General features: G+C 61.3%; 1 protein-coding gene across 1 annotated transcript; it reads right to left on the bottom strand.

Annotated features, from left to right (window-relative positions):
* FAM78B (family with sequence similarity 78 member B) lies at positions 1-25,880 on the bottom strand. Its single transcript, XM_024551981.3, has 2 exons — positions 24,993-25,880; positions 1-1,457 (listed from the first exon to the last, which is right to left on the bottom strand). The coding sequence occupies exons 1-2, from the start codon at positions 25,253-25,255 to the stop codon at positions 935-937; spliced, it is 786 nt and encodes a 261-aa protein (XP_024407749.1). The 5' UTR covers positions 25,256-25,880; the 3' UTR covers positions 1-934.
* Between the last annotated feature and the right edge of the window lie 1,829 nt (positions 25,881-27,709).

The following is a 27,709-nucleotide window of genomic DNA, read 5'->3' as shown; positions in this document are numbered from 1 at the left end:
AAGTGAAAATGCTATTCTTATTTGTTGAAGCCCTACATGGATTCATGGCTTGTACACGTTACCTTTTCGTAAATCTAGGACTGGTGATGGGAACAGAATAGGCAGCTGTAAACAAAATCACAATTCAGGTTCCACTAAAAACACGGCGGAGGCCCCACACCCCCCCGCGACTGCTGGCCGCAAGGGCAATCTGTCCACAAGCTGTGAGTAAGGATGCTCTGAGTCATCACTTTTCGGAAAGAGGTAGGTAGATGGAACCATCGAGAGTCACCACCGGCTCGTTCGCATCAGCACCGCGGACAGCTCCCAGGGTGCCCGCTCCGCACAGAGCACGCGCGTCCATTTGCCTGCAGTTTTCTGGGATATCCTTTCACTCCAGTGAGTATTTTGATGATCTGATAATCAACTAATAAATGCACAATAATTAATTGGTAATAACAACTTAGCCTCCCTCTCCCCACCACCCATTCTCCGCACCACCGGCGCAGGCCACGCGGGACAGAGGCTCCGTCTCTGTCTTCCACACGCCTGGCGTGGAGGTTTCCACTCCCACGTCTGACGGGCGGGGCAGCAGCCCTTGCCACAGGCACTGTTTGATTTCGGTTGCACCCCCTGCATCTCACAGGAGAGAAATGGTCGGTAGTTCGAATAAAAGAATCATCCCGGTCAGCTCCAAAATATGGCGACTTGCAGAGCGATCCCTGCAAGTCTGCCAAATCAGGGGTTTCTTTATTCCTAAGAGGGAGGGGCTTTTCCTAAGGACCATGGTTCCACCACCCAAGGGGCAGCCCTGCCTTTTGCGAGCGGCCGCCAAGGCTGGCAAACCAAGAGGTCTGCTTTGGCTCAGAAAACTCAGTCTGGCTCCGTCGTCCCGGGCAAGCTTGCTGCGCGTCTCCACGGCGTGCGCTCCACACACAGTCCAGTCAGGTGGCTTCTACTTAGGGGGGATCACAACCAGAGGCGGCCCCCGCTTGGGCCTCCACATGAGGACCTGGGCATCATTGGCATTGGGTTTCACGAGTGCGTTGGGGGGAATGGGCTCCATCCGGCTCAGGATCCGGGGTTGCTCCTGCTGAGTCCTGCCCACCAGCCGGGCCCGCTGCCCCAAGAGCTGAAGAGGGTCCACCTCAATGTCCACCCTCATCCTCCACTTAATGGTCTGCAGAATGATCTTCTCCTTGGTGGTGGTGTTCATGGCCACCAGCCAGGTGGTGAAACTTTGGTCCCTCTTGATCCTGGTGAGTAGTGGCACGTTGCTGTCACTCACGGGCACTGCCCAGGTCACACTCGGGTAGAAGTTGTCATTCATGCTGACGGAGAACCTGGAGATCTTGTTGGTGGGGCCGACCAGGGTCACGGTTTCTGTGGTGTTCCCGTACCAAGGGTAGCTCACCCCGTCCGAGTCGCTGATGGCTTTTACTCTCCCTTCCCTCAAGTCCGGCAGCTCCCAGCTTGACCTGGCAAAGCACAAGAGAGGCACAAGAAAAGAACAGGCTGGATGAATCTTTCAAGAGCTGGAGAGGTGCCCGCCACTTCCTACCACAGGCAACTTGGGCAGAATGGGAAGTTCAGAGGGGAATTCAGGTCAAAAAGTTCTGTGCTGTGCTGTTTCAGGATTAAAGAGGAACAAAGCAAAACAAAAATATATAAAAAAGCAATACCAAAACAAGTTCAATAAAACCATAGCTGGTCCAACTGGACGCAGAAAACTCAGATGGGCCTTTGTGAGACCCACAAGAAGGCATCACCTATTTGGGGTGGGGAATTACAATCCAGCATTTAGAAGCATCCCATTGCAAAACCCACTTCCTTGGGAAGTTTGAGTGTGAGTGAAGTTCATTTGTTGGGAAGAGGCGGCGGCCAAAGTTCGATGTACATGGAAGAAGCCATCAGGTTATAAGAGGGCAAATAGAGACAAAGTTCAAGGTCGTACTAATTCCTAGGAAATCACAGTAGCAGAATTTCTACTCAACAAAGAAGGTGGTTTAAATCACAGTCACTGGCCAACCCAACACTTAGAAAATGCAGGCACGGAAACTGTAAGACAGGAGACGATGGTCGCCTTCCAGAACCACCCCGACAGGGAACCTGTGCTGGGGGCGGGCAGGCACAGCCCCTCCCACGGCCTTCAAGTCCACCAGGAAGTCTGATCGCTTAGTTTAGCAAACTGGCCACCCGGGCATTTCGCTACTCCTCTTGACTGCCCCGACCTTGTGCAGAAGGAGGGAGGAGAGCACGTGCCCAACTTGTAGCCCATGTCTCTCCCCCATGCCATGGACTCATCAGCACCACCCCCATCATCACTGTCACCATCGTCACCATCATCACCGTCACCATCATCACCAGCAGCAGCAGAAGCACCACCACCACCATCACTTGCTCTATTCAAACCACTGTGTCAAGTACTTCATGTTTTCTCAGGTAATGCTCAAAATATACTGCAAGATAAGTGGATTTTTATTTCCATTTTACACATGAGAGGATGGAGGCCCTTTACATAATGGACGGCCTAAACCAAACTCGCCGTGTGCACAGTGAAGCTGGCCCTTCCCCGTTTCCACTGCAGGGGTGGCCCAGCCCGAACTGGCTTCCAGGCTGGAAGTGAGGGTCATCGTTGGCTCCTCCTGTGCCCTCCCCTGGATGCTGCCCCATCTATTGCTTCACCACATCCGGTCAATTTTGCCCCATTTGCGATGCATCAATGCTGGCCTCCCCAATCCCCCACACCCTCTGTTCCTCCCCCTCCCCTTTGCTCGCGCCCTGCCCCCTGCCCGAACTGCCCTTTCCCCTTCCTCAAAGGAAAGTTGCACTCATCCTCTGAGGGCCGCTGCATGTCTCCGCCTCCAGGAAGCCCTCTCTTCTGTGCGCCTGTGGGTGTATCCAGGAGTCTGCAGGCCCCAGATGACAATGACTTGTTTCTGTGCCTGCTTTCCCCATCAGACGATGATTGCCCTGTGGCTTGGGACTGTGACTTATTTTTGAATCATCGGTGCCTCGCACGTTACTGGCACATGGTAGATATTCACGAATCTCCATCAAAAGAATGAGTCAGAATTTGATTTCAATCATTTTCATGCCTACATACCCCTGGCTTGGTAGAGCTCGTATGTGACAAAGTGCTTTACCAGTTTCCTACTTGCCTTAAACACTAACATCCACATTCATTTAGGATCCATTATTAGAAGAGCACCCTAGCACTGGAAGTTATGTATGCTCGGGGGGAGGCGGCCACGCCACATGCAAATAAGAGTGAGTGACTTGGTTACGAGGGGCTTGGGTAAGAATGAAAGGAGACTGTGAAGGGGAAGTGCTGAGTACGGTGTGTGGCACAGAGCGAGTGACAGACCTTTAGTGAAGAACGGGGATGGGGAGGCACAGGGAGAGAAGGAAGCTGAAAGCCAGGAGCTTTCCCTTGCAGGCCCCCTGCCCCCACGGGTCCCTGGCAATGTTCACATGAGGAAAAGCAGCTCCTCCCCTGTGCACTGGGATGAGGAACAGCTAGGGACCTCCCAGCTTTCACAAGGGCCAGCTGAAGTGAGGTGTGTGCAGGTGTTGGGGAAAGCGTGACTCGCCAGGCTCGTGTTGGTTGTCATCTCATCCCTCCTCCTCCTGCAGCCCCCCTCTCTTCGCTGTGATCAACCCAGGGTCTGCGTTCTGGTCAATCAGCATTGACCCCACGCCCAAGGCTAATGGACTCGCCAATGGAGCCACTAATGAAAACATCGATTACTGCAATGTGGCAGCCCCTGCTCTCGTTTTCCGAGGAGGCAAGTCTCCCACAAGCTCATGCGAAGCATTTCATTCAAGTAAGTGGTCCCTGGGCAAGGTTCGGGCACAGCCACCTCTCTGAAGAGCCCCACTCAGCTCCCTGGAAGCACCGTGGTTGTCAAGGGGACGGGTGGCAGCAGGTGTGCTGGGGCTGATGGAATGTGGGATGGGAGTCTCGGGGACCACACACGGAGGGTGGCCCACAGAGCTCCCAGGGGAGGCGTGGTGATTCATGGTGGTGCTGCCCCTGGGCCCTGGTGACAGGAGCCCCTGCCGGCCCTGCACCTGAAAGGGCCTGGGACACCCACTCGGTGTCCTCTGGCTGTGCCCTCAAGGGGCCTGGGGGTTAAGAGGACCTCTGCCCTTCCTCCCAGAGTGCGCTCTGGTATCTGGGATGTCCGTGTTTCACCCAAACAGCCTCAAACTCATCCCCAGGACCCCTGCAGGCCCTCTCCTGGCCTGTCTTCCTCAGGGTGGTCCCCTCCACCTGGGCCGTGGGGTGGCCGCGGCAGCCATGTAACTGCACTGGGAAGACAGGGAAGAGGTGGCTTCCTTCTCTCTTCATCTCCACGCCTCACCCTGACCAAGTCCCCCTCGGCATCTGGAAAGTTCCATCGGAGGAGCTCCAGGGCCGAGAAGGGCCATGTGCTTACGTGCCAGCCGGCCTCCTACTCTGCGCCATCCTGCCATGGCAAACGCAGCACCCCACACCTTTCCGTCCCCCAAACCCCTCCAGGAAGGAGCTGGAAATAAGAGCCCGGGGTGGGGGGTCAAGAGAGTGAGGTGAATGGAGAGAAGCCCTCCTCTAGGGGCAGGTGGGGGCAGGGCTCAGGGCCGGGGAGAGAGGGCTGTGCTAGGAGGTGGGGGGCAGGAGGGTCGTGACCCCAAGGCCCGCACCACCTGGTGAGCCTCAAAGCCACAGCCTCTGGGCGGCCCGTCAGCCCACACAGACGCCAACCCCAGCCCCTGCGCTGGCCGCAGGCCCGGTTCTCAGAGGGTTCGCACATGATTGCAGAGTAAGTTTAAAATTAGGTTTTCCTCATTCCGCTCTGTTTATGTCAGACTCCGGGAGCCTGTGGCCGCCAGCCCCCTGCCGCCCCTCCGCCCCCTTCCCTTCTGACCGCATCCTCCTCTTTCAGGCAAGCGGCCGGGGGCTGTTTCCCACAGTGAAAAAGACCATTTCCAGGGTTTTTAAAGGGCCCTCCCCGTGGGCAGAGAGCCCTCCTGTTCTCTTTGGACAGGGTCTCTCTAGCGTTGGGGACACTCTCTCAGTACGGGTCCACCCTTCACAGTTCAAGCTCAGGTCCCCTCGGACTCTCTGTCCAGAGGAGTTGTCAGAGGCCCCCGCTGGCTTGCTCCCACGGGTGGCCCTGAGGTCTCGGGTGGGTGTCGTCTCAGGGTGGTCTACCTCCAGCTCCACTTCTGAGCCTCTTGGAGCCAAGTGCTTCCCCCGTACCAGGGAGCCTCAGACACGGCCCTCACGCAGGCCTGTGGGCCGCGGCGCAGACTGGGCCGTGTCCCTGGGGCCGGCCAGTGGGCCCTGTGCCAGGCACGGCCTGCAGGAGCTCACAGCCTCCCCAAGGTCCCAAAGGCTGGATGCCAGTGTCTATCTCTTCTCTACCTGCATGGGCGCCGCCTGCCCTGGGGCACCTGTCCTCTCTCCCGGCCGCCGAGATGGTCTCCTGGCCGGGCCCCACACGCCACACACGTGGCCTGTGAGGACATCAGCGAGATCACGCATCCTCTCTCCAGAACCCTACGCCGGCCTCTGCACATGTACATGCCCCTGCCCGTCTGCACGGCCCCCAACTTCCCATCCTGGAACAAGACCAGCCCCTTCCCACCTCTGGTGCATCGCTGCAGGGGGACACCAGGGGTCCCCCCTCTCCCTGTCCCCGTCTGGCACGGCACGCCCGCGGGCTCACTGACCCCATACAGAACCCGCAGGCCTCGCTCTTGTTCACCACGAGTTGGCTGCTTCTCTGGGGCCAAATCGATGGTGACAATGATGTGCACACAGACGCACCAGGCCCCTCGCCCAGCCGCCAAGCACTTCTGTCTTTTCCTCTAGGAGCTCCCTGTTCCCACCCAAGGACGCCTGGGAGGCAGGCTGAAGGGTGAGGAAGGGTGGGGCCCACGCGTTCAGTGGAGGGCAGGCTCAGGCCGGCCAGGCGCAGTCAGAGCTCCGTGCCGGCATCTGCTTCCCACACTGTGACTGCATGCTGTCACTCGCCGAAGTCTCAGGGCAGCCGCTAACCCGGGGCCGCTCGGCGTGTGTCCTGGGGGCAGGGTGCCCACCGGCAGTGGTGGAGGTGGGTGTGCAGAGAACACAGGGCAATTCCCACGGGGGCCACCTGACCAGACAGACAGCTGGGCAGAGACCCCCAGGCATCTGGCCCGGGTGGGCGCCCCCTGGCTGCGGCCCAGGTGCAGTCTTCACACACCTGCTCTCGCTTATTCTAACAACGCGCCAGGTGTCCCTAAGACCACCGTCCCCATTTCGTAAGGGAAGGGACTGAGCCACAGAGAACACGTGATGCTGGGCTTCAGGCAGCCGGTCCACCGGGCCCGGGCGTCTCCCCAAGGGTGCGAGGTGCTCCTGGCTCCGTGCCAGGTACGTTGTCACTGTCCTTGGGAAGGGGCCTCCTGATCCTTGACTTACAGACGCAGCCGCTCAGGCTGAGAGAAGTCAAGTCTGTGTCCCAGCCAGCGAGGGACAAGGGTGGCAGTCAGGCCCAGGAGAGACTCCAGCTCCCGCCCCTCAACTGGGCGTCTCCCCCATGACTGCTGCGTTTTCCACTTTAAAGTTCCATTATTTACGTGCCCCCCCCATACAGGCTTTGTGAACTGACTGGTTCCTTTAACACGCAACGTTCGAAGTCCTTGGGGTGACAGGGGGCGGAGACACGCAGGCAGCTGTGGTGGGGCCCCTGGGTGGGGGGTAATGGCTCTGGTGCAGGGGCGAGGGAGCAGTGGTGCGCAGGCTGGGGCCGGCAGAGGGCAGTTGCCCCTGAGCTGTTTATTCCTTGGATGGTGTTGCCATCCACGGGGCCGCTTCCTACTTCCCTCCAGAGAGCCCTGGCACCCACTGCGCCCGGGAGGGTGGCTTGGAAGTCGGCCCCAGCGGGAAGCCTGGGCCTTGGCTGCTCTGAGCCAGTTCCGTGCCAGCTGTTGGTCCTCTGCATCAAACACCCAGGGACAGGCCACTGCCCCAACAGGCCACCTCTATTCTGATGACTGTGGTGCCCAGCTGGTCACCTGCGGGGAGCCGCCTTGCAGCGAGGCCTCTGGAACTTCCTGGTCTTTAGATGTTTGATTGAAATCAGCAGCTTCAGGGCTCCCGTCTCTATGGGCCATGGAAGCTGCGTGGCAGCTGCCACAGATCCAGGAGGAGCGCCCACAGTGTGCTGTGCGGCCCGTTCGCCGCGCCGCGTCCCGAGTCCCCTCATTCTCTTCCCATGGAGGGGGTTCTTCCCTCTCTCCTGTGGCCCCTGATGAAGCGCTGGGCTCCACGTCAGGAGCTCGGGGTCCACACTGCGGCCTGTCACTCAGCTGCCGGAGCAGCCAGGTGGACACACAGCTCTCGGTCCCTGGAGCGTCAGGTCCCAGGCCTGTCACAACTTCCAGGCTTCTCCGAGGGATGGCCACACCGTTTCCACCCTGTGATCCTCTGTGGAGGGCGGCCTCTCTGTCCCTGCCCCGGACTTGCAGACAGCTGTGTGGCTGTGTCCCACAGGCACGCTCAGCAACCCTCACAGGTACCCAGGGAGGCCGGAGCTGGTGCTGTCCCGCTGTAAGCTGAGGGTGACACGGGACCCGAGCACAGGCCAGCTGGCTCCTGAGCGGAGTCCTGGGTGAAGGGTGAGGAGAGGAGGCAGCATGGCCAGGCCTCAGGGGCAGCAAGGGCCAGAAGGAAGCGGGAGGCGCTTCGGTCTCACCTGGGCACGAAGTTGGGCCAAGAGCTAGGGTGGCCAGGGTGGAGGGGGGTGCCTTGACCGCTGCCCCGGGGCTGTGTGGCTGGGTGGTGCAGGGGGTGGGGGGTCTCAGCCTCACCCTTGTGCCTCCAGCCCCCTCCCATTGCCGTGGAGATACCCATGTGGTGCCCGAATGACAGGGAAGAGTCATGGCCCAACTCCGGCTTAGTCCCACGGTTCGCAAACACCCCTCTCCCAAATGCTCCTTCGCTCAACCCTCCTGTCCCCTCGGGAAGAAGATAGGAGCCCCCCCTTTGCCAGACCAGGACAGCAATGCTCGTGAAGGCTGAGTGAGTCTTCTCAAGGCCCAGCGGTTAGTGGGAGACAGGGCAGGGGGGTCTGGAACCCCCGCCCACTCTTCTCGCCTTCGAGAAGCAGGAAGGCCAGAGAAGGCGGGACCCTGTGGTTACCACGCGGAGCTAGCATGTCCCTGAGAGACAGACAGGGTGGAGCCTCCTCTATCCAGCGTCTATTTTTCTCAAGAATTTTCCAGAACTTGGCTCTCTGGGGGAAAGATCTGTCCAAACTGCCAGTAACAGGCTTGGTAAACACGAGCCAGAAACAATTAGCTAACGAGCCACCATTGAAGCTAATGACCTCTGCTGATGGAGGCAAGCGCAGAGGTGGGGAACATAAAGCCGAGGACAAGTGTCCCTCTGATGGGGGGTGCCCAGGCCTGCGCCCCCCACCCCACCCAGCAAATCTGCCCCACCGGCAAATCTTCTTCCCACAAGGGGCTCGTGTGGGGGGAGCCCCTGCAGGTGGTGGTGCTCTCGCCCCCTCCACCTGCTGCCCCCCGAGCCCTTCGTCCGGGGATCAGTTCTGGTCCTCTGCCTCCTGGGCGGCCTGCTTCCTTAAGCCTGTCCTTGTCACCGAGAGGCAGATAGTGGTTCTCCGTCACTCCGTGTCCCTCGGCAGCACGCCAGCCTTGCCCACCCGGAAACCCAGTCCTGACCCCCGAGACTCCCTGGGCATGGGCTCCCCAAAGGGAATTTGGGGTTTGTAATACAGCTCTTTAGTCCAACCAGCCTAAAGAGAGTTGCTGAAAAGTGGAACCATTGAAATGTTTTGTGTGATACAGTGACAGGAAAAGAGGCCCTCAAAAATGCCACCCTGACCCACGTCTTGGTGAGTAAGGAATAAGTAACGTTAACTCCCCAGCAATGCCCATTTTACAGACGGGACATGGGGCCACGCGAGCGGACCTGCCACCAAGTGGCCGGTTCAGGACGACACCGGGGCCTCTCTGAGCCCCAGTGCCACACCCTTTCAAGTCCACTGTCCCTCCTGCACTGTGGACGTAGAGAGACAGTAACACAGGCGGAAGGGCGGCCGCTCCCCAGCGGAGCCCCTCGGAGAAGCATGTTTGGAACAGGAAGTCGTTCCGCGACATGGAAATAAGCACCCACCGTTCGTCCTGTTTCGTGAGTCTCCTTAGAATCTCGACCCAGTGTCTCAAAGTGGCGCATGTCCGTGGGTGAGGACAGACCCCGAACAGGTGCTGGGCCGACAGGTGGCAGGAAGACACCGCCTCAGGTCCCTTGTGCCTGGTGGTCGAGAACCGCAGGGGAAACGCGCCCAAGATGGATTCCTAACCGTCCAGGCAGGTATTCCAATCACTGCCCTGCCCATTAACACTTGCCAAGAAAAACGGGGCCAGACGGGGCATTTGTCGCCTTTGATGGCCTCTTCTCCCGGGCCAAAGCCCCAGGGAGGAGGCCAGAACATCACTGCCCTCCCTGGCCAGGCCCCACCCACCCAGAGCTCACAGGTGCCCTGTGACCACGGGGGCTCGCCTTCTCCGCAGAAGGGGGGAGACTCCACGGGAGAGGGCGCCACGTGGTCGAACCGGCGCCACATTTACAGAGGACAGTCTCATGGAGACAAGTGTCCAGGCGAGTCTCTGCAGGACAGATGAGCCCTGGTCAGCAGGAACTTCTCCAGGCTGCGGACGGCAGGCAGGCAGGTCCCGTGGAAAGTGCTCTTTGTTTATTTGGTTTTAAAGAAGGCAACAGAAAGGCACGGGGGTAAGGCTGGTGTCCTGGCCAGCCGGAATGTTACAAGTACGGACGGGGCTGCTTCCGGAGGACGGGGCCTGGGCCTGGGGTCAGGGGCTGTGCGCAGGGGAGTGTGACGGGGCGTGTGTGCATGCACACACACACGTGTGCTTGTGTGTGTGGAGTCCACGCTCCACAGAGCCTGTGGTCCAGGAAGCGGGAAGTAGGAAGCCCTGAATGTGACCCCGAGCAGAAGCCATGGGAGGGAGATGGTGCCCAGATGGTGCCCCTGCCCATGTCCACGAGGAAAGTGGAGGCACATGAAATGCAGGGACAGAGGTGGTGCAGGTAAAAGCCAAGTAGTGAGTGGGGAGCAGGGAACAGAAGCAGCAGGAGGCCACCACGCACCCTGGAGGAAGGAGGTGTCCCGTGGCCCCTGCTGGGATCCCCCCCTGCCACGTGGGCCCTCCCCTGGGGGGCCTATGCCACGTGGGCATGTCGCTGACAGAGGCCATGGCGGGCACCGCTAGCTGGTGAACACCGCACTGTCTGGGCCACTGTGCCCCAGGCTGACGTGAGCTGTGGCCTCAGATGTCAGGTCCCGTCCGCTTCACACAGCCTGCGCTTCACTGCAAAGCAGACAGTGTCCCTGAGGTGTGGGGACAGAAGGGCCCTGTGTGGAAGCCACCATGGGCCCAAATGGAGCCACGCTCTGGAGGAATCCTGGGGGGAGCAGAGGACATTTGGGGCCGACTGAGGCTGCGCTGTGGCAGGAGGGAGAGGGGCTTTCCGAGTAGGGGCTTCTCCTCACCCCTGGGGCTGAGGTGAGCAAATCGGGAACTATTTGGGGGTGACGCTCTGCCAGCAGGCAGGCAGAAGTCTGTGCCAGGAGACACACAGAGCTCATGGGACAGTGGAGGCCACAGGCCGGGGACAGCAGTGTGATCCCCACTGGGGGCAGCCAGCCCTGTGCCGCGTCCTTGCAGGAATCCTCTTGGCCCACGGTCAGTCTAGGGTGGCTTCTGAATTGCAGCTTAGCGTAAAGACGGCCGTCTCAGCAACAAAACCACAGGTTTTCAGCTTAAAATGACATCTGGTCTCAACATACTGTCTGTTTCTGAGAAACCCTGAGAACGCCTGGGGGCCTCTGAGCCCCTGGGGACGGGCTGAGCCCGGCAGAGATCCCTGTGCCACCTCTCCCCGGGGAGACCACCTGAAGGAAGCTGGCCCCACAGAAGCCCCCATTCCCGGTCCTGCCACGCTTCAGTCACGTGCCCTAGGGTGACTCGGCTACTGTATTCCTCAGTGTCCTCGTCTGAGTTGGGAATAAGAACAAGACTGTCCCCATGGTCCTGTCCTGAAGGAAGTGGAGACCTGCCCCCACAACCCACCAGTTCTCCTTGCCCAGGGGCCTTCCTCCTGGAACCCCTGCTGTGGCAGGTCTACCACCCCGGCTCCCCAGCCTGCCCCTCGGGAAGTCGGCCACCTGCCAGGGGCCCAGGCTGGAGTTGGGACCAGAGGAGACGAAGGGCTGTCCTCCAAAGGGGTGTGTCCCTGGCCCTGACCCTGCCACGCAGCCCTGCCTTCCCCACTCCCTCTGGACAGCCGGCCCCCACTAGAGACGCGGCCTGCGGTCCCCGTGTGGCGTGTGGTGTGTGGCATGTGGCGGAGCTCCGGGGAGCAGAGCACACCGAGGCCTGAGAGGAGCCTGGCAGGAGCTATGATGGGGTCAAGGGGTCTCAGGACGGGCTGAGCCCAGTTTCCCTCTGCCCGTAAGACTGGGAATCAGGAAGTGGTTGGTGTGGCCTGGCCGGGTGGCTCAGTTGGTTGGAATGTCATCCTGTATCCAAAAGGCTGGGGGTTCGATTCCTGGTCAGGGCATGTACCTAGATCTCGGGGTCAGCCCCCAGTTGGGGCGTGTACAGGAGACAGTCAATCCATGTTTCTCTCTCAAATCAACACACATCCTCAGGTGAGGATTGAAAAACAACAGTTGTCGGCGTGGGCACGACAGGCACATCCAGTCAAGCTGGGGGAGGCCCCGGGTCCAGGAGCGTGCGGGGGGGTGACAGGGATACCTGCAGGGTCCCCGCTGAGCAAACCCACCCAGCCAGCTGCAGGAGCAGGGACCCGTGTGACCTGTTGCCCTTCTAGCACATGTGAGAGCGAGAGACAAAAACGGAGATAGAGACAGACAGAGAGAGAGAGAGAGTTCCCAGACCCACACCCACCGTTCGGGTGCGGGAAAAGCTGAGAGCAGGAGGGTCTGGGAACGGGCCTGGTCCTCTTTGTGAATGATCTTGGCGTGGGTGTCCCAGGAACAAAACCAACAGATGGCAGTGCGTTTGTAGGAAGTGGAAGAGACAGACCGAACTCCAGGATCACAGGCGCCCTTCAGCTGCCTGCGGGGGAGGGAGGCCTGCGAAAAACGCGCCCATTTCCCGGGATGGGGGGGGGGCGCTGGCTGTCCTGCAGCAGCGGCGGCCACACAGGAAGAGCCAGGGCGGGGAGAGGGGCAGACAGAGGCCCCCCATTCATTTCCAGCTGCGCTGGTTCTTGACAGACAGCGAGTGGGTGGCTGTTTATCTCCTGAACCCCGGCTGGGTTCCTCCGTAACAAGGCGTAAACCGATTTTCCTGGGGGCACATCTTCCGCTGCAAAGGGGGGAAGCTTGGGAAAGGTACAGAACCTGCAGCAGAAGGCGACCTGCCTGAGGAAGCCACATCGCCCACCTGGTGCCCAGCCCCGCCTTCTCCACCTGTCCATTCACCTTGCCAGGAAAGACGCACCCCTCTAGTGCAGCCTCCTGCCACGAAAGGGAGGAGCTTGGGGTCTCGGTGAAAAAGCCAGTGGTGGGGTGGGCCTTGGGGGGACTCGACAATACCCGCTCTTCTTGGCTGTCGCTCTGAAGGCGCATTTCAGCCCCAGGTCTCTGGCATCCCAAAGTTCATCCATGAGGACAGTGGTGGCAGCCCCGACGTCGGGCTGAGTCCCTTCCTGTCAACCCACAGGGCAGCTGTCCAAGTGCCACCTGGACGGCCCTGGGACCAAGGAGCCGAGCCGCCTCCTGACACTGCAGACTCGGAGGGTCTGGGGCGCGGGGATTGTGTCTCCTGGCTCCATCTGACTCTGGCCCTTCCCCTCAGGCGGCTCCCGCCCTGCTCACCTTCCTGGCTCAGAGGCTCCCCTGGGCACAGGACCGAGACCTGACCCCATTTCTCCCTCCTGCCTCATGGCCCTGCCCACCCTGTCTGAGCTCGCCTGGCATCCTGCAGGCTGGAACCAGGTGTGTCCCGCACGTCACCTGTGTCCACAGAGAACAAGGGCTTCTCAAAGGGCCCGAGTGGCACAGGACACGCACCTGTTCTGGGCTGTGTGAGGGGCGGGGAGAGGGACCAGTCAGTGTGCCCCGAGTGCCTCCTGGTGGCTGACCTTCAGAGAGGCCCCAACGCCGCCTCCAAGCACGAGAGTCCACACAAGGTCCAGCCTCGGGTCTGCTGGAGATCGAAGACCAGCATGCGTCAGACACAGCCCTGCCACCGAGCGTAGCCGTCTCTGCAAGTTTCCCAAGTGAGGTGCCCGCCCCTTTCTGGGGGCTGACTGCACGCTAAGCTGATGCTCAGATCCAGGACCCGGAGGCCAGGAGGGCGGCGACGTGGGCAGAGCGGAGAAGGAGGAGACACTTTCCAGTCTGTCCGCACCTCTGGCTTTGGACGGCTCGCCCCACTCCTGAGCCTTGGTTTCCTTGTTTGCAAGGGGACAGTACCTCTCCGCCTTCCTGGCGCAGCTGCTGTGAGTAGCACAAGACTCGTGGTGAGCGGAAGTGCTCCGTAAGCTTCCAGTACCGAGATGAAGAATGGTTGTTAGTACGGCCTGGCAGGTCCAGAGTCTTACCCGAGGGAGGTTTGGGGTGACACTTTGGGCCTGCAGCTCAGTGGCCGGATGTTTGCCTCTCACCAGCCTTATGACCCCAAGGGCCGATTTCTACCTTCTCCGTTCAGGGTTTTACGCATCCGGGACCACAGAACATTCCGTGCATTCAGGCTCCTACCTGAGTCACCCTTTCCACCTCTGGGTGGAAATGACTCATCACGGGGTTGGGGGCAGCTCGTTCAGCCGGTGCTCAAACTCAGCACCCAGAAGGCTGGCTCGGGGTAAAGTGGACTAACAGTGGAGAAGAAGCCTCAGGGGCATTGCTGTGAACCCCTCAGCAAAGGTGAACAGCCCCAAGGCATGACCTGGAATTAGCCTGACTTTCTTTCTAGAAGGCCAGGTCCCCTGCCTTCCTCAGCAGTCACCGCTCAAGCTCGGTTTACTTTGAGATAACCACCTCCCCTCTCTCTCTGCAGGTCTTGCCTGGGGCCACCAGGCACACACGGGAAGCCACCAGGGTCCCCAGGAATTCTGGGCTTGTACCCTGATTCCAGGGCTCTAGGCCCTGGGGCTGGCTCTCAGCCGCCCAGGCTCAGCAGAGGCCTGGCTTAGGAGATGGTCCGTGTGGATCTGGCCCCAGAGTGGGGGCCGGGGAGGGACAAAGTGCTGCCTCGTAGGTGCAGTGAGGGACACAGGGAAGGGAGGTATGCTCCCCACCCGGAGAGGCAGGGCCGCTGTGAGAGGGGTGAGAGCAGCCAGGAAGTCCCCGGGTCGTTGACCGTGCTGGCAGCCAGCTGCTGTCTCTTACTGGAGCGCCGTGGCTTCGGAGATAAAGAGCAGGCGCAGCGGCCAGGATCATAACGCCCAGATGGGACTCGGGGACGTCTTCTCGTGGCTGCTGCCAGCTCAGGCCAGACCTTCTCTGGGAACAGGGTCACAGGACCCAGAAGGACGCCTTTGGGAGCTGGCACCGTCTGCCCGGAGAAGGCTGGGTGGGAAGCCACCCGTGGCGCCCGCTGGGGGATCAGTACGCGTCCGTGGAGTTCCCCTTCCCCGGGCGGCTCCCTGGCCACCAGGCCCACGGTGTCCGGCTCAACGCCCAGCCTGTAGGTGCTGGACAAGTACTAGCTGGTCGGCTGTACAAACGGCTGTGACAGACCCGCGACACCATTTTCTTCACAGAATAAAAATGTTCCCAGCCTCTCTCCTGGCATGTACCAGGGACGCAATAAATATTTGTCCATTCATGTCATTTCCTCACCCTTCATTTGTTTATATATTTAGCAAGAGGGGAAGGGAGGGAAACATCGACTGGGGGCCGAACCAGCAACCAGGCACGTGCCCTGACCGGGAATCAAACTAGGGACCTTTCAGTCTGCAGGACGACGCCCACCCCACTGAGCCACAGCAGCCAGACTGCTTCACCCAGTTTTTAAAAACGTACCCTGAGCACAGAGCTCCCGCCCTGCACCAGGCACGGCTCTGAGCACTTAGTATCGCTCACGCCGCTCACCCTGCTAACGGCCTCGCCGAGTGCGCACTATTCACACGCCTCAGGCTGGGGGCGTGGAGGCAGCTCTGATCCTGTGGAGAGAGGGTGCAGAGTCCACGTTTTAACACGACACTGTGTCCAGTCCAACAGGAGGGAAGGGCCGTGAGTGTCCGCTGCCTGCTGGCCCTGAAGCCCAGGCCCTCCCCCGGGAGGACACTTCCTGTTCGTGAGTCACCTTCAGCACCAGTGGCAGTGACAACCCTCCCCAGCCTGCAGCTGGCCACGCGGGAACCGCAGATGCACACAAAAGGTAAGAGGCCGAGGGTCCAGAAAGCTGCTGACGTGAAGAACTCAAATCTTTGCTAATATATGTGTTTTTAAAGAGAGTGATTTCTGCGCTGGCAGACACATCCTGAAATGCCCTTCATAAACCCGTTTGGCAGAATGTTTGTCACGGTCTTGTTTTCAGACGCTCACACCACTTGCTGTCCCGGCCACCTTGGAGGTGGCTCTCCCACTCTCAGCGAAGTGGTGAGGCAGTGATGAGGGTGCTCAGAGACACAGAGTCCTTCGGACCCGGGGTTCAATGCTGGCTGTCTCACGGGGAGTTTTTGGCAAGTCAGGCGGCCTTCCCGCGGCCTCTGTTTCTACAGGGAGACGGGGGGGGGGGGGGGGGGGGAGGGGGTTCAAGTGCACGAGAGCTTTGAGAGAGAAACGGTTGGTGTGAAACACTGAGTGGCCCATGTTGTCCTGGGCTATCGGGTGACGAATCGATGGTGGGTGTATGGGTTGGGGGGCGCCCCGGACAGGAGGGTGGGTGAGACGCAGCTTGGGCTTCTGATGAGCACCATGAGGACAGAAGGAGGGATAGCTCGCGCCACCACCTGGAGGTGAGAGGCCGCTGACTGAGCTATGGGGACGCTGCCCTCCCCCAGTACAGTGTCTGCCAGGTGGGGTAGCTCCAGGGGGCGGCCAGTCCACTCTGAAGCTTGGTTCATAAAAAACTGAGATTCACTGAACTGAACTGTTCCTTAAAAACACAGACTTGTTTTAAAACCAACTTAATCCTTTGAAGATCCCAGCTGGTCTGCCACTTAGTGGCTGGTGCAAGCCCCCACCCCTTAAATCCAACCAGGGCAGGACCAACTGCACGGGCCACACCCCCAGCCCCTCCTGTGGAGGAAGCTGACGGTGGCAGTGAAGTCCCGCCCCTCTGCGACAATGCCTCAAGTCCACAGAAAATACAAACAAAAATGGAGAGAAACCCAACCCCAACTGGAAACCACAACAGAAGGGGAGTCTCCAGACTGCTGGGCTGCCCCTCCCAGACGTCCCCATCTGCTTGGCTCCCAGGGCCTCCCAGCAGAGCCTGCTGCCCGGGGCGGGCCCTGGCCCCTCACAACCTGTCATCTCTGACTCGGCCTGGATCCTGTTTCTACTGGAGCTGCCAGGGGCCATGGAGCTCCCCTGCCTGTCTGTGGGCGGGGGGCCAGGGGCCCAGGAACCGCTCCAGCACCTGAGCTGGGGTGTGGGGAGGGGAGGGAAAAGGAATCGGGTGTTGGCGACCCAGAGTGAATCCCAGTTTGTCTGTATATGCCCCTCCCTCAGGCCCTCAAGCCCACCTGTTTCCTGCCATCTGTGACAGGCGTCTCTGTGGAGACCCTCTCCTTGTCTGCGAGCCACCGTGGCCTGCGGACCCTGGGAACCGGCTGCTCTCTCGGCTCCCGGCAACCGTGCAGACATCCCCGGGGGTGCTGGAGGCTATGCCCAGCGCAGGCGGCCACCTTGGCCCGCAGACTCAGACCCTCAACAAACAGCTGGGACAGAGATGACAAAAATAGGAGGTGGTGACGCCCGCTTACTGCTTCATAGTCTAAGGGGCCCAGGCCTTGGCCCATGAGTGAGCCACCCACTCCCATCAGGCCCACTGTGACAGGCATGGCTGGCGTGGCCAGCGGTGGTGATCACTGGCTGTGGCGTCATGGCCTGGGTCACAGTCCTGTCCTAGCCCTCACTGGCTGTGTCGCTGCCCCGTTCTGGGCTTCAGTGCCCGCTCTGTAACGTGAGCAGCTGGGCTGGATGACATCCGACGCCACCCTAAACCCCGCGAGTCAAGGGCGCTGCTGCTGACCCCGGTGCGTTTCCCGGCTGTTTCTGTCATCTAGACGCTGGGGGCTGGTGGCTGGCAGCAGAGTCACTTTTGAGGTAGTGGGAAGGGCAAAGCATGCTGATCGGGTGCTGGGATGGCCCACGGCCCTGGTCTCAGTGACATCATGTCCTGACCAGCTAAGCGAGCCAGCTGAGAGGCCAGGAGGTGGCTCTTTCCAATTTGACCAAAACTCTCTGTTTCCAAGGGTCCCCAGCAAGGACGAAAGCAAGCAGGCCGGCAACATCCCGACCTCTCCCTACTTGTTCATCTGTTTGTCCATTAGCTCTGCTGTCCATTCATCTGGCCTTCCGCGTGGCAGACTGACCTCCGGAGGGGTCACTGGGAGCCTGGCTCTGTCACGGACCAGCTGGGAAGTGCCGGGCGAGCTTCCTGACCTCCTTAGGCCTCAGTTTCCTCGTCGGCACAAGGGGGACAGTAATGGCACTGATGTCAGGGACAATGTCTGTGAGGCATCTGGCAAAGATAAATGCTCAACCAGAGCTTGTGTGACTGTCCCTGAGGAAGTTGCCATGGCCTCCTGGGGAGAGAGAGAGACAATGAGCCAATATCTGCCTGTCCCTTAAAGAGGACATCTGTCCCAGCAGAAGACAGGTCCCCGGCTCTGAGGGCCGGGAAGACGTCTTCGACAGGCACTTGGGTTCAGTGTTTGGGCGCCTAGCTCTCATCCTTCCTAAAGAATGCAACGGTGGCTCACGGCATTTGAGACAGATTCTCTAATATGTGAGTCACTCAAAAAAACCCTGGTCTTCAGTCCACCAGGGATAGAGGCTGCCACTTTGGAATGCTGGCTCAGCTTGGTGGCTCTGAGGAGGAGGAAGGACGAGAAGGCAGCACCCTTCACTCAACACGAGCAGGTCTGAATCCCCTGCAAGCCTCGCCCTCCCCGCAAATCCCGGATCCTGACCCCCATGCCCCAAGGCTCGGGCAAAGCCCAGCATCTCTGTGGCCCATCTCTGGAGGCTCCCATTGACCAAAGCCTGTCCCTGCCACCACACGTGCCCGGGAGCCCGATCTCCGCGGCCTGCCTGCCCCTCGGGATGTCCAACAGCGTGCTGATGGGGGATGTGATGTATCGCCTCCTATTAGTCAGACCCCTGACAGCTCGGAGTGCCGGCCCGGCACAGGCTCACGCACCAGCACGGAAAGGTCAGGCCCCGAGAGAGGGAGCCAGCCAGGGCTGCCGGGGCAGGCTATCACAGGAGCCGCCGAGCTGCCTTCACACAGCACAAGGTCTCAGTGATCTTGCTGCAACCCGCCAGCCTGAGATTTCTCTTCGCTTTTGTTGGCCACGTTGGGATGTTCCTATACACCCTCTCTCGTCTTCAGAGGCCACCAGGGTGCCCCCAAAGTGCCCAGGTGCCCACCCAACCAGATGTGCCCGATGCATACGGCTCCTGCCCTGGGTGGCTGACCGTGCACTTGGACAGGCGGACACTAGGGCAGGAGGCGGGGCATCTGCCAGAGTGACCTTGAGCACGTGGGATGGGAGCAGCAGTTGCCTTAAGGCGGTTTCCCAACACGGTGAGGGTGAAGACGTGAGGTTCCCTTATGAAGAGCTAGAACCGTGAATACGCACACATCGCTAAAAACACACCGGAAAGAATATACTCAGAAGAGTTTGGACACAAATCCTGTGTGGTGCTGGTACCACCTTCCTGAGCATAGCTCTGCCCCCCATCCTCCACCCCACCCCACCCCCCGTCCCGGCATCCAGATCCCCAGCCGGGAGTGGGTCTGGCAGCTTAGGGGCGGGACAGGGAGCCACCCCTAAAGACCGGAGACGGCCCTGGCTGGGACACCTTTCTCCCCCCATCTGACTGAGGGCTCACGGACCCACTACAGAGTCTGGGCGCCTCTGTGCCCGGGGAAGCCGCAGGGCCACCCCACACCCTCCCTGTCCCCTCAGGCTGACCCAGCGTCATGCTCCAGGAACAAGAGTCACTCTAACATGATCAGAGCAGCATGCACTCAGCACTTCATAGTTTGCAGTGCCCCCACCCCCCCAACTCCTGTCATCTCACCGGCTTCTGGAAGGGACAGGACAGATCTCACCGTCCACATACGTGCAGGCAGATGACACACCGAATTGTTGAGGGAACTGCCAAGGTCACAGAGCTGGCACTTGGACTTGAGTCCCTGGGCTGGGGAGCCAGCAGCTGCCTCTCCCCCTGGCACAGCACCTGAGGGGACAGGGTCCCAAGGCCAGCACGGGCAAGGTCACGGGCACACTGCGGCCCACGCTGCCCTGCCCCTGCTTCCGCGGCCCATCCAGCGCCGGGCGGAAGGTCTCAGCATCCCAGGTTCCCCAAGCCCATGTCGTTTTTAACTCCCCATCAATTCTCCCCCGAACCCCCTTCCCGTCACCCGTGCCCCTCCTCCCAGCCCCTCTGACTCAGAGCCTGCCTCATCCCCGGGGAGCTCAATGCTCCAGGTAAGACCTGCTAATCTCTGCTGCGCCACCGGCTGAGATGGGGACGATTAGAGGCGCAGGGTCAGGCCAGAGCCCTGCCAAGGGCACTTGGGACTTTCCTCGGGGATGAGGTGCTGTGTCTGCATCTGAGGCTCTAGACCAGGGGTCCCCAGCATTTCTGTTGAGGAGCAGCTCTGGCTACTTCCTGATCAGGAGCCCCGAGACGGGGGATGCAGTGGGAGTAGGGGCACAGGGCGGGGAGCACAGAGCTCTGGACACCCAGCCGCTCCCTGGACAGATGGGCCCAGCTGGGCCTCCAGGGCAGGATGCCTGAGGGAGGCGTCTCGGTGACGCATGAGGGACAGGCTCAGAACCATGCATGAGCAGGCAGCTGGGAATGAGGGAAAGTCAGCTTTGGGGGCACCCAGGACAGAGCCCCCACAGCTAGAGCCTCACACCTACAAGCCCTGGGTCCAGGCCCCGAGTCAGTGACGCAGGTGTACCAGGCCTAGGACCAGCTTTCTACGTCACACCCCCTTGGGGATGTGAGTGAGGCTTCGGTGTTAGCTCAGTGCCCTTGCTGGTGCACAGAAGACCACGGGGACAGGAGACGTGACAGGCTGTGCCGAGGGGTTGGGGACGGGCGGGGCAACGTGGTGAGTGACACTGTGCAGGTGCTGAGTGTCCACCGGAGCGCCCAGCGCGGGAGAGCTCTGAGGGGGCGGCCTCGCGCTCCCCGCAAAAAGCTGAGGTCGGGGAGGCCTGCGTTCCAGGACGCGAGGCGGCTGCGAGTCAGCGAGCAGTTCGCTTGTGGCTAACGGTGACATGTCAATGAACGGCGCCACGTTAGCAAAGGGACCGGGTCAGTCAGGGGCGGCCTGTCCGAGGACCTTGCAGCTGAGACCGGGAGGAGGCGCAGGAACGCACGGCGCTGCACAAGGAGAGGGTCTGTCGCAGACAGTGCGGCCGGCGGGCCAGTTCCAGGCTGGGGAGAGGCTGGTTCCATTGGAGAAAGGCTGACCCGGCTTCGGAACAGAAATTCCGAGAGTGGGAGACATCTTCAGAGTTTATCCAACGGCACCGAAGTCATTCAAGGGTTTGAGCAAAAATGTGGTAGCGTTCTATTTTTAAAACACCGCTCTGGCTGCTGTGTGGGGAGGCATCTGGAGGTGGCAAGTTTGGTTAGAAACCTCTGTCGGAGCCGGTGACGGTGGTGAGGGTGACGTGTCCTGAGATGGAAAGGGTGGCCGGCCGCAGGGAGTGGTGGCCGCAGAGAGACGGGATTGGCAGGCCTTGCGGATGGGTCGGAGGTGTGGGGAAACATACAGGCCGACACCCAAATGGAATTTGGGGTGGACGCTGCCATGGAGGTCGAGTTCAGGTTTGGAGAGGCGAAGCCTGGGATGTCGCCCAGACAGGCAGGGGGAACGTGGGGCAGTCGCACATGCCCCCCGACCGGCTGCCCCGGAATGGACGGGCTTTCCCAGGGGGAGTGTCCTGGTGGTGGACTCAGTTTTCAGGGAAGACAGGGACAGAGCGTGGGAGCTAAGAGGAGGCCAGGATCAGGGATGGACGGAACTGCCCACTGTGTGGGCTGTTGCTGAAAAGGTGAGCATCTCTCCTGGACTTGGCAGAGTGGACATAGCTGACGAACTGAGCCAGAGCTGTTCCGGGACTGATGGAAACCGGCTTGGACCAAACTTGAACTGGCTACAGAGGGGGCTGGGAGAGTCAGACCCTAAGTGACAATGGCTGAGGGAGGAACAGAGGGACGGGCAGGAGCTGAAGGGGGTGAGCAAGCTAGGCCCTCCTGCCTCCTGGAGCTTCACCCAGGCCAACGAGCTCCAAACAGGCAGCTGAAGTGGCTTCCGGGCTGTCAGGCCTGGGCTGACCGGAGAGCTCCCACTCAGCCCTAGAAGACAAGGCACATTGGGGCTCAGAGGCGGGCCTTCAGCCATGGCTGGCTCCCCTCGACCTCAGCTTCACCTCTCCCACCCTGGGCACGTGACCCCATTTCCGGTTCCAACCTTGTTCAGGAAAACCTCCTGGTTGTTGGACTCCAGCATCCAAAGCCCTCTTTGTAAAGGTCGCATGTCCCGTGGCAAAGCTCCTATGTGCCCAGAGGTCTGAAGGAGGCATGGGGACCCCTCGATGCTGCACCTGGTCTTTTCCAGGCCACACTGTCCCAGGCCTTCCCACACAGCCCAGCCACCTTGTGCTCCCCATCTCCCACCGTTCCCCACTCGGAAGCTCCACACCAGCTTCCCACCCCCCACTGTCCCCTACCTCCACGCATTCGCTGTTCCCCTCAGTCCCAGCCCTCCTCCTTGCCCAGCTGAATCTGGTCTGCTCCTCAAGCCCAGCGCTAGTCCTTGCATCTCCAGAAAACCCTGCCCGGTCCCCAGCCTCTCTCTGGCACCCTCCCTGCTACCCACTCCCCCCAGTTTGGGGGCCTGGTTTTCTCTGCAGGGCCCACACCCCGACTCCGAGGACCAGGGAAGCTGTCTGCTTATTCCTGTCTTCTCTCTGCTGGGCCCTGTGCGTCGGAGGCCCTCGGCGAGTGCATGTTTACTGGCGGGGTACTGAGAAAAGCGGCGAGTGGCCCTTCCTCCCTGCAGGGACATCAGCGGGGCCACCTGCGGCAGCAGGTTCACTGGGGCCGGTGCTCACCACCCTGGCCTCTACAGGGTCACTGATGGAAGCCCCAACCATCAGCTACCACAGAAGCTTGCCCTTCTTGGAAACGTTCAAAATTTAAAGCACGGAAGCTCACGTTTTCTCATAAGCGCACAAGGGAGTTTTAGTGCCATCCTGGGCCACGGATTTCCTTGGCACCGTCCCCCCGGGCCACGGATTTCCTTGGCACCGTCCCCCCGGGCCACGGATTTCCTTGGCACCATCCCCCCCGGGCCACGGATTTCCTCAGCACCATCCCACTGAAGCTGCTGAAAAGGCAGCTTTCTCACCGGGCCCCTCTCATGCTTCACGTGCTAAACACGCTGACTGCACGTGGTGAAAACTCGGGGTGCGGCGTTTCTGCCACTCGAGGTGCTGGCTGAAGGGGACGTGCTAACCCACAGGCTGCGGCGACGTTCCTGTCATGGGGATTCCCATGAAAAAGTGGGTACTGGCCAAGCTTTTGGGGCATCAGCATGTTGTGGAAATCGGTTCCATCAACTCCGAGCTCCGAAGTGGCCCTAAGCCCAGCACCATGACCATGGCCACAAAGAGACAGGCAGGATCTGGGCACAGAGGCACCACAACATGCGCCCATGCCTGCTCCCCTGCATCGATGACCAAAGATACTGAAGGGAGCAGTTTAAAGGCAAAAGTTTCCCCCAATCCCAGCAGTGAGAACTCAGGAAGGGCCAGGGAACTGGGTCCCTCAGAGCCTCCCGGGGAGGGGGGGGGGCACTGACCCCGCCCCTGAAAGGTGGTTGCTGGTGGCCACACCCTCCCACACACTCCAGGAAGTTCCACTCCCCAGTCTGTTCCTTTCTCACCTCGGCTCCTCCTGAGGTCACCTGTACCTTTTTTTGATGGAAACAATTCATGTATTTGCTTTTGATTTACTTACTTACAAGAGAGTAAGGCAACCTACACTATTCTACTGGAGCCCTAGGCTACAATCACTGTCCCCAACCCCCCATCAAGGTCACACTGCCATCAGGGCCACCAGGCTAGGGAGACCGAAGGGAGGGCACCCTTTCCCTGTCCGGCCCTTTGTCTGACTCAGCTGGAAATAACGGGTTTCAAGAAAACCCCAAACCAGCTCTAAGACACAACATGTGCTCCCATGCAATCATTGCTGTGAGGGTGTGTCTGTTTTTAAGTGACGTGATTCACCCAAAATAATCCCCCCTGTGTCTCACGTGCGGCTGCTCTCGGGAAGGACAGTAGTAGTGTGTGGAGACCTGGAGCACCGGACACTCTCACACCCCCTCGGCAGAGGGGGCTTTGCCCTGCACCGAGCCTTCTGCTTGAAAAGTGCAAACTCCTTCCGGGAGGACAAAGCGACCTGCCAACATCCCTTTTAGCGCCTTGGAGGAGCGTCAGCTCCTGGCTCCCAGGGCGCACTGAAAGCCCGCAGCCTGCCGCAGCTGCTAGGTGGTTTGACCCACATCCTCACGCGCTGGACGGCCCCGGGAGCTCTAGACTTTTAGGTTAATGAAGGGAAGGAGGCTGGCTTTCCAGAAAAGGGCTTCTCTGGAGACTCCAGGCTAATTAGGGTGCCCTGGACCCCCATGGGAGCCCAGGCGGAATGCAGGCCCCGACCCTCCCAAACGCTGGAGTTGTCATCTGCTCAGAGTCTACTTCCGAAAGGAAGCTGGCGGGGAAATATGAACAGTTTGTAAATAACGGAGTCCTGGACGCCGCGGCCCAAGCCCCAGCGGGCGGTGCAGTGCCGGGCCGGCTGTCGGCCCCTGGTGGCGGAGGAGCCGCTCTAGGATGGGTCTCCACCGCGGCCGCGGCTCCGGGTGCGCACGGAGCGGCGCTGCTGAAAGGAGTTGGAGATTTGGCGGTGGGCTCCCGGGTATCGCTCCCAGAGCCGCAATTAGGAAAGTTCTGGAGTAAGTAAAGACCCTGGAGCAGAAGACGCGCAGCGCGCAGCGCCAGCGGGAGCCTATCGCACAGGCCACCGGCCCTGCTCAGCCGGACTAGCTGGTGCCTCTGCTCCCGCCGCCCAGAACTGGCCCAAAGGGCGCCCAGCCAGACGGGCGGCTCTGCCGGGTCTGCGGCTCTGGATGGGAACGCCTCCGGGCTTCCTGGCCCGGGGGGCCAGGTCTCGAATCCAACAGTGAAAGGAACGTGGGTATAAACACCCAGTCCCGCTCGCTCGGACGCCGGGACCTGCTTTGCCAAGCTCTCTCGGGTTTCTCCAAAGGACGCGCGGCACAGCCCATGCGCCCCCGCACTCCACTCCACCTCTCTCTCTACAGGTCCCCCCAAACTCTTGCCGGAAAGCCCCCCACAGCACAGACGACGCCCTGAAACTCCCGGGGCACTGGCCCACCACCCCCACCTGAGTCTCTGGAACCCTCCTTGTCGCGTTTTCTCCGCCCCACCGTCTCCTCGCGTTCGCGGGGAGTCAGACGCAAACCAGAGAAAATGCTTCGCGAGGAGCCTCCCTACACCCGCCCTGTCACTGAAACAAAAGCGCAGGGAGGAGGGAGGTGGAAGAGGAGGCGGGAGGAAGGTTTAGAGAGGATGGGGGAGCGGAGAGGAGCAGCTGGGGAGGAGGTCGGGGTGGGAGCGGCGGCGGGGCCGGAGGGAGACCCGCTCCGGCCCCGCGCGGCCGGTCGCTTACATGCCCAGGTCGCTGTAGGTGTTGAAGAACTCCATCTGGTTGCACGCCTGGATCCAGCCCACCACCCAGGTCTCGTGGCGGGGAATGGGGGGCATGACCACGCGGGCCGAGGCTTTGAAGTAGGGGGTCTTGTAGCGCAGGACGATGGGCGAGGTCTCCTCGATGCGCGTGGGGCACTGGTCGATGGTGGCGCACACGTCGTACACCACGATGTTCTCGCGCCGGATGCGCGCCTTGCAGGTGATGCTCTGGATGCAGCCCATCCTGCCGCCCGGCCGGCGCGGCGCGGGGCGCGGGGGCCGCGCGGGCAGCCGGGGGCGCCCGTTACGCCGGCATGGCGACGCGCCGCCCGCGCCCGGGGCGGCTCAGCTCGCACCTAGGAGCCGGGCGCCGCCGCCACCGCCGCCGCCGCCGCCGGGCATCCTCCGAGGAAGCCCCCTCCTCCCGCGGCCACGCGGGGTCCGGGCTGCCGGCCCCCGCCCCCGCCACGCCCGTCCCTCTCTCCCGCAGGGCGCGCGGAGCGTGCGCTCCTAGCAGGGGGTGGGCGCCCCCGCCGGCTCCAGCGCCCGCGCGGAGGGCAGGGAGGGGAGCGGCGCTGCGAGGAGGGGCGCCCACCGCGGGCCGGAGCCCCCCGCCCCTCTCCGGAGAGGCGGCGGCGGCCGCATGGAGCCGGGTCTGTCCGCCGCCGCCGCTGCCGCTGCATGAACCTCTGCACCGCGGCCGCCCCCCGCGAGCAGCGCACCCAGCGGCGCTGCCGGCGGCGGGCGGAGGCGGCGGCGGCGGCGGCCTCGGCGCTCGCGGGCCCCGCCCAAAGCGGCCGCGCCGGCTCCCCCGCAGCGCTGGGGGCGCCTGGGGGCGGTGGCCGGGGCGGAGAGCCGGTGGGCCCGGCAGCCGGGACGCGATCGCGGAGGAAACTGGCCGTGCGCCACAAGGTTTGTCCCTCTCCGGCTGCCGTCCGCGGGGGAGGGGGGTGCTTAAAGGGCCGCGGGCGCGGGTGGGGCCCGACACGTGGACCGGGCGCGTGGGGCGGGGCTGCGGTGGGCGGTGCCCGCGTGGGCGTGGGTGGTGGGAATCAGGCCGGGGTGGGGCTCGGGGAGTAGTGGGGACCCGGCCCCGCGGGAGTGGGAGGGGTTGCGGGGACTAGGCCGGGCCGTGGGGAGGGTGGGGGGTCCGGGTGGGGACCCGCAGAGAACGCTGGGGGCAGCGAGGGGTGAGGGGGGCCGCGGTTCCTGCTGGGAGGGTCCGTTAAGTACAGCGTCGTTTGTCACTTCGCACGGCAGTTCCCCCCGGTGCCCCACCCGCGCGACACTGAAGTCGGGGTGCCAGCGGGGGTCTGAAGGGCCGTGGGCACAAATCTCCCCTGGATTTGCTCCGGAAGTTTTGTGGCCACCTCGCCCTGGAGGGAGTGTCCCCTACACCGGGTCGCCGAAGTGCCCGCAGCTGCGGCCGGATCCTGTCTTCGTCCCAATGTTTTTCTTCTCAGAAAACGCTCCTTCGACAAAACGGCAGTGACCTTGCCCGAGACGCCGTGCGGGAGGTGAATACCGCTGCGTCCTAGACACGCACAGGTGTGCCTCGCCCGACCTCCTCCTCGCTGCATTAGCGTCCTTCTCGAGGTCGCCCGAGGTAATGTGTGGCCTGCTGAGGACAAGGGGAACTTGGGCACGTTTGGGAACCAGGCTGGATTTAAGGCGTCTCTGTGCAGGACGACTGTGCATCCATCCACCCGGCAGAAAGCCCGGACTCCGGGGGAGCCAGCCTCGCCTTTGCACGCGGTGCCGGCCCCCAGCTGCGCGCGCACAAATGAAGGACAGAAACGAGAGCGGCCTGGCTGTAACCGTCCTGCAGAAACCGCCACCCAGGACACGACCCTGAACACAGTCAGGCCCACGTCACATGTCCAATGCTGTGGTCGAAGGTGCTAAACAGAAAAAAATGGTCTAGCAAATGCTTTTCCTGCACTTTCTACATTTGTATTTTCAAAGCCAATGGATTCTCTGTGAGTGTTTCCTGTAATTATGGGGCGTTTGCGGTGCCCAAGTGTGAGACACTCGGACCAACAGGCTGCAGGAGGCTGGCTAGAGTCGGTCTTCAGCTAGAGCAGGGGTGATGAGTGATTTAAAAATTGGTGGAGATCTAGGCGCCCTTCATCCCTGTTAGACTTTTCTGGCACCTTGATTCGCTTTGCAGCTCGCAAAAAGGCGGTTCGGCCCCTGGGTGAATGCTTCTCTCGCCTTGCTTGGTAGCCACAAAGCCTGACCGCGACCCCTTCTCCCAGCAAACGCTGGCTGCCTGCGGGAACGGACAGTGTGCCACGCCCTGGGATTCGGAGATGACCAGGAGCTCAGGGTCACGGAAGACCGGCCTGCTGACGAGCCCTCCCTGGACACTGATGCGTGATTTAGCAGTGCGCCCAGTTCTGCGGGCGCTAGGGCAGTAGAGCCTCGGAGAGAGTCCCTCGTGGCTGTCTCGAAGCAGTGGCCCTGGCCTGGATCCTCAAGATGTCAGCAGGGGCTCACCGAGAAGAGAGGGGTGAAAGGGGTGGGGGCTCGGGGTGGGCAGAGGCAAACGCACGGAGGTGTGAAGGAGAGACCCAGGTCCCGGCCGAGGAGTCCTGTGCAGACCACGGGCGTCAGAACCCCAGCCGGCTCCTGGTTGGACCCCACCTTGGTCGTGCGTGGAAGCCAATGGAGGCGAGCTTTGCCTTTTGAGGAGAA

This window comes from Desmodus rotundus, chromosome 12 (assembly GCF_022682495.2).
Source record: "Desmodus rotundus isolate HL8 chromosome 12, HLdesRot8A.1, whole genome shotgun sequence".
Classification (NCBI taxonomy): Eukaryota; Metazoa; Chordata; class Mammalia; order Chiroptera; family Phyllostomidae; genus Desmodus; species Desmodus rotundus.
This window is presented reverse-complemented; position numbering and strand designations above follow the sequence as displayed.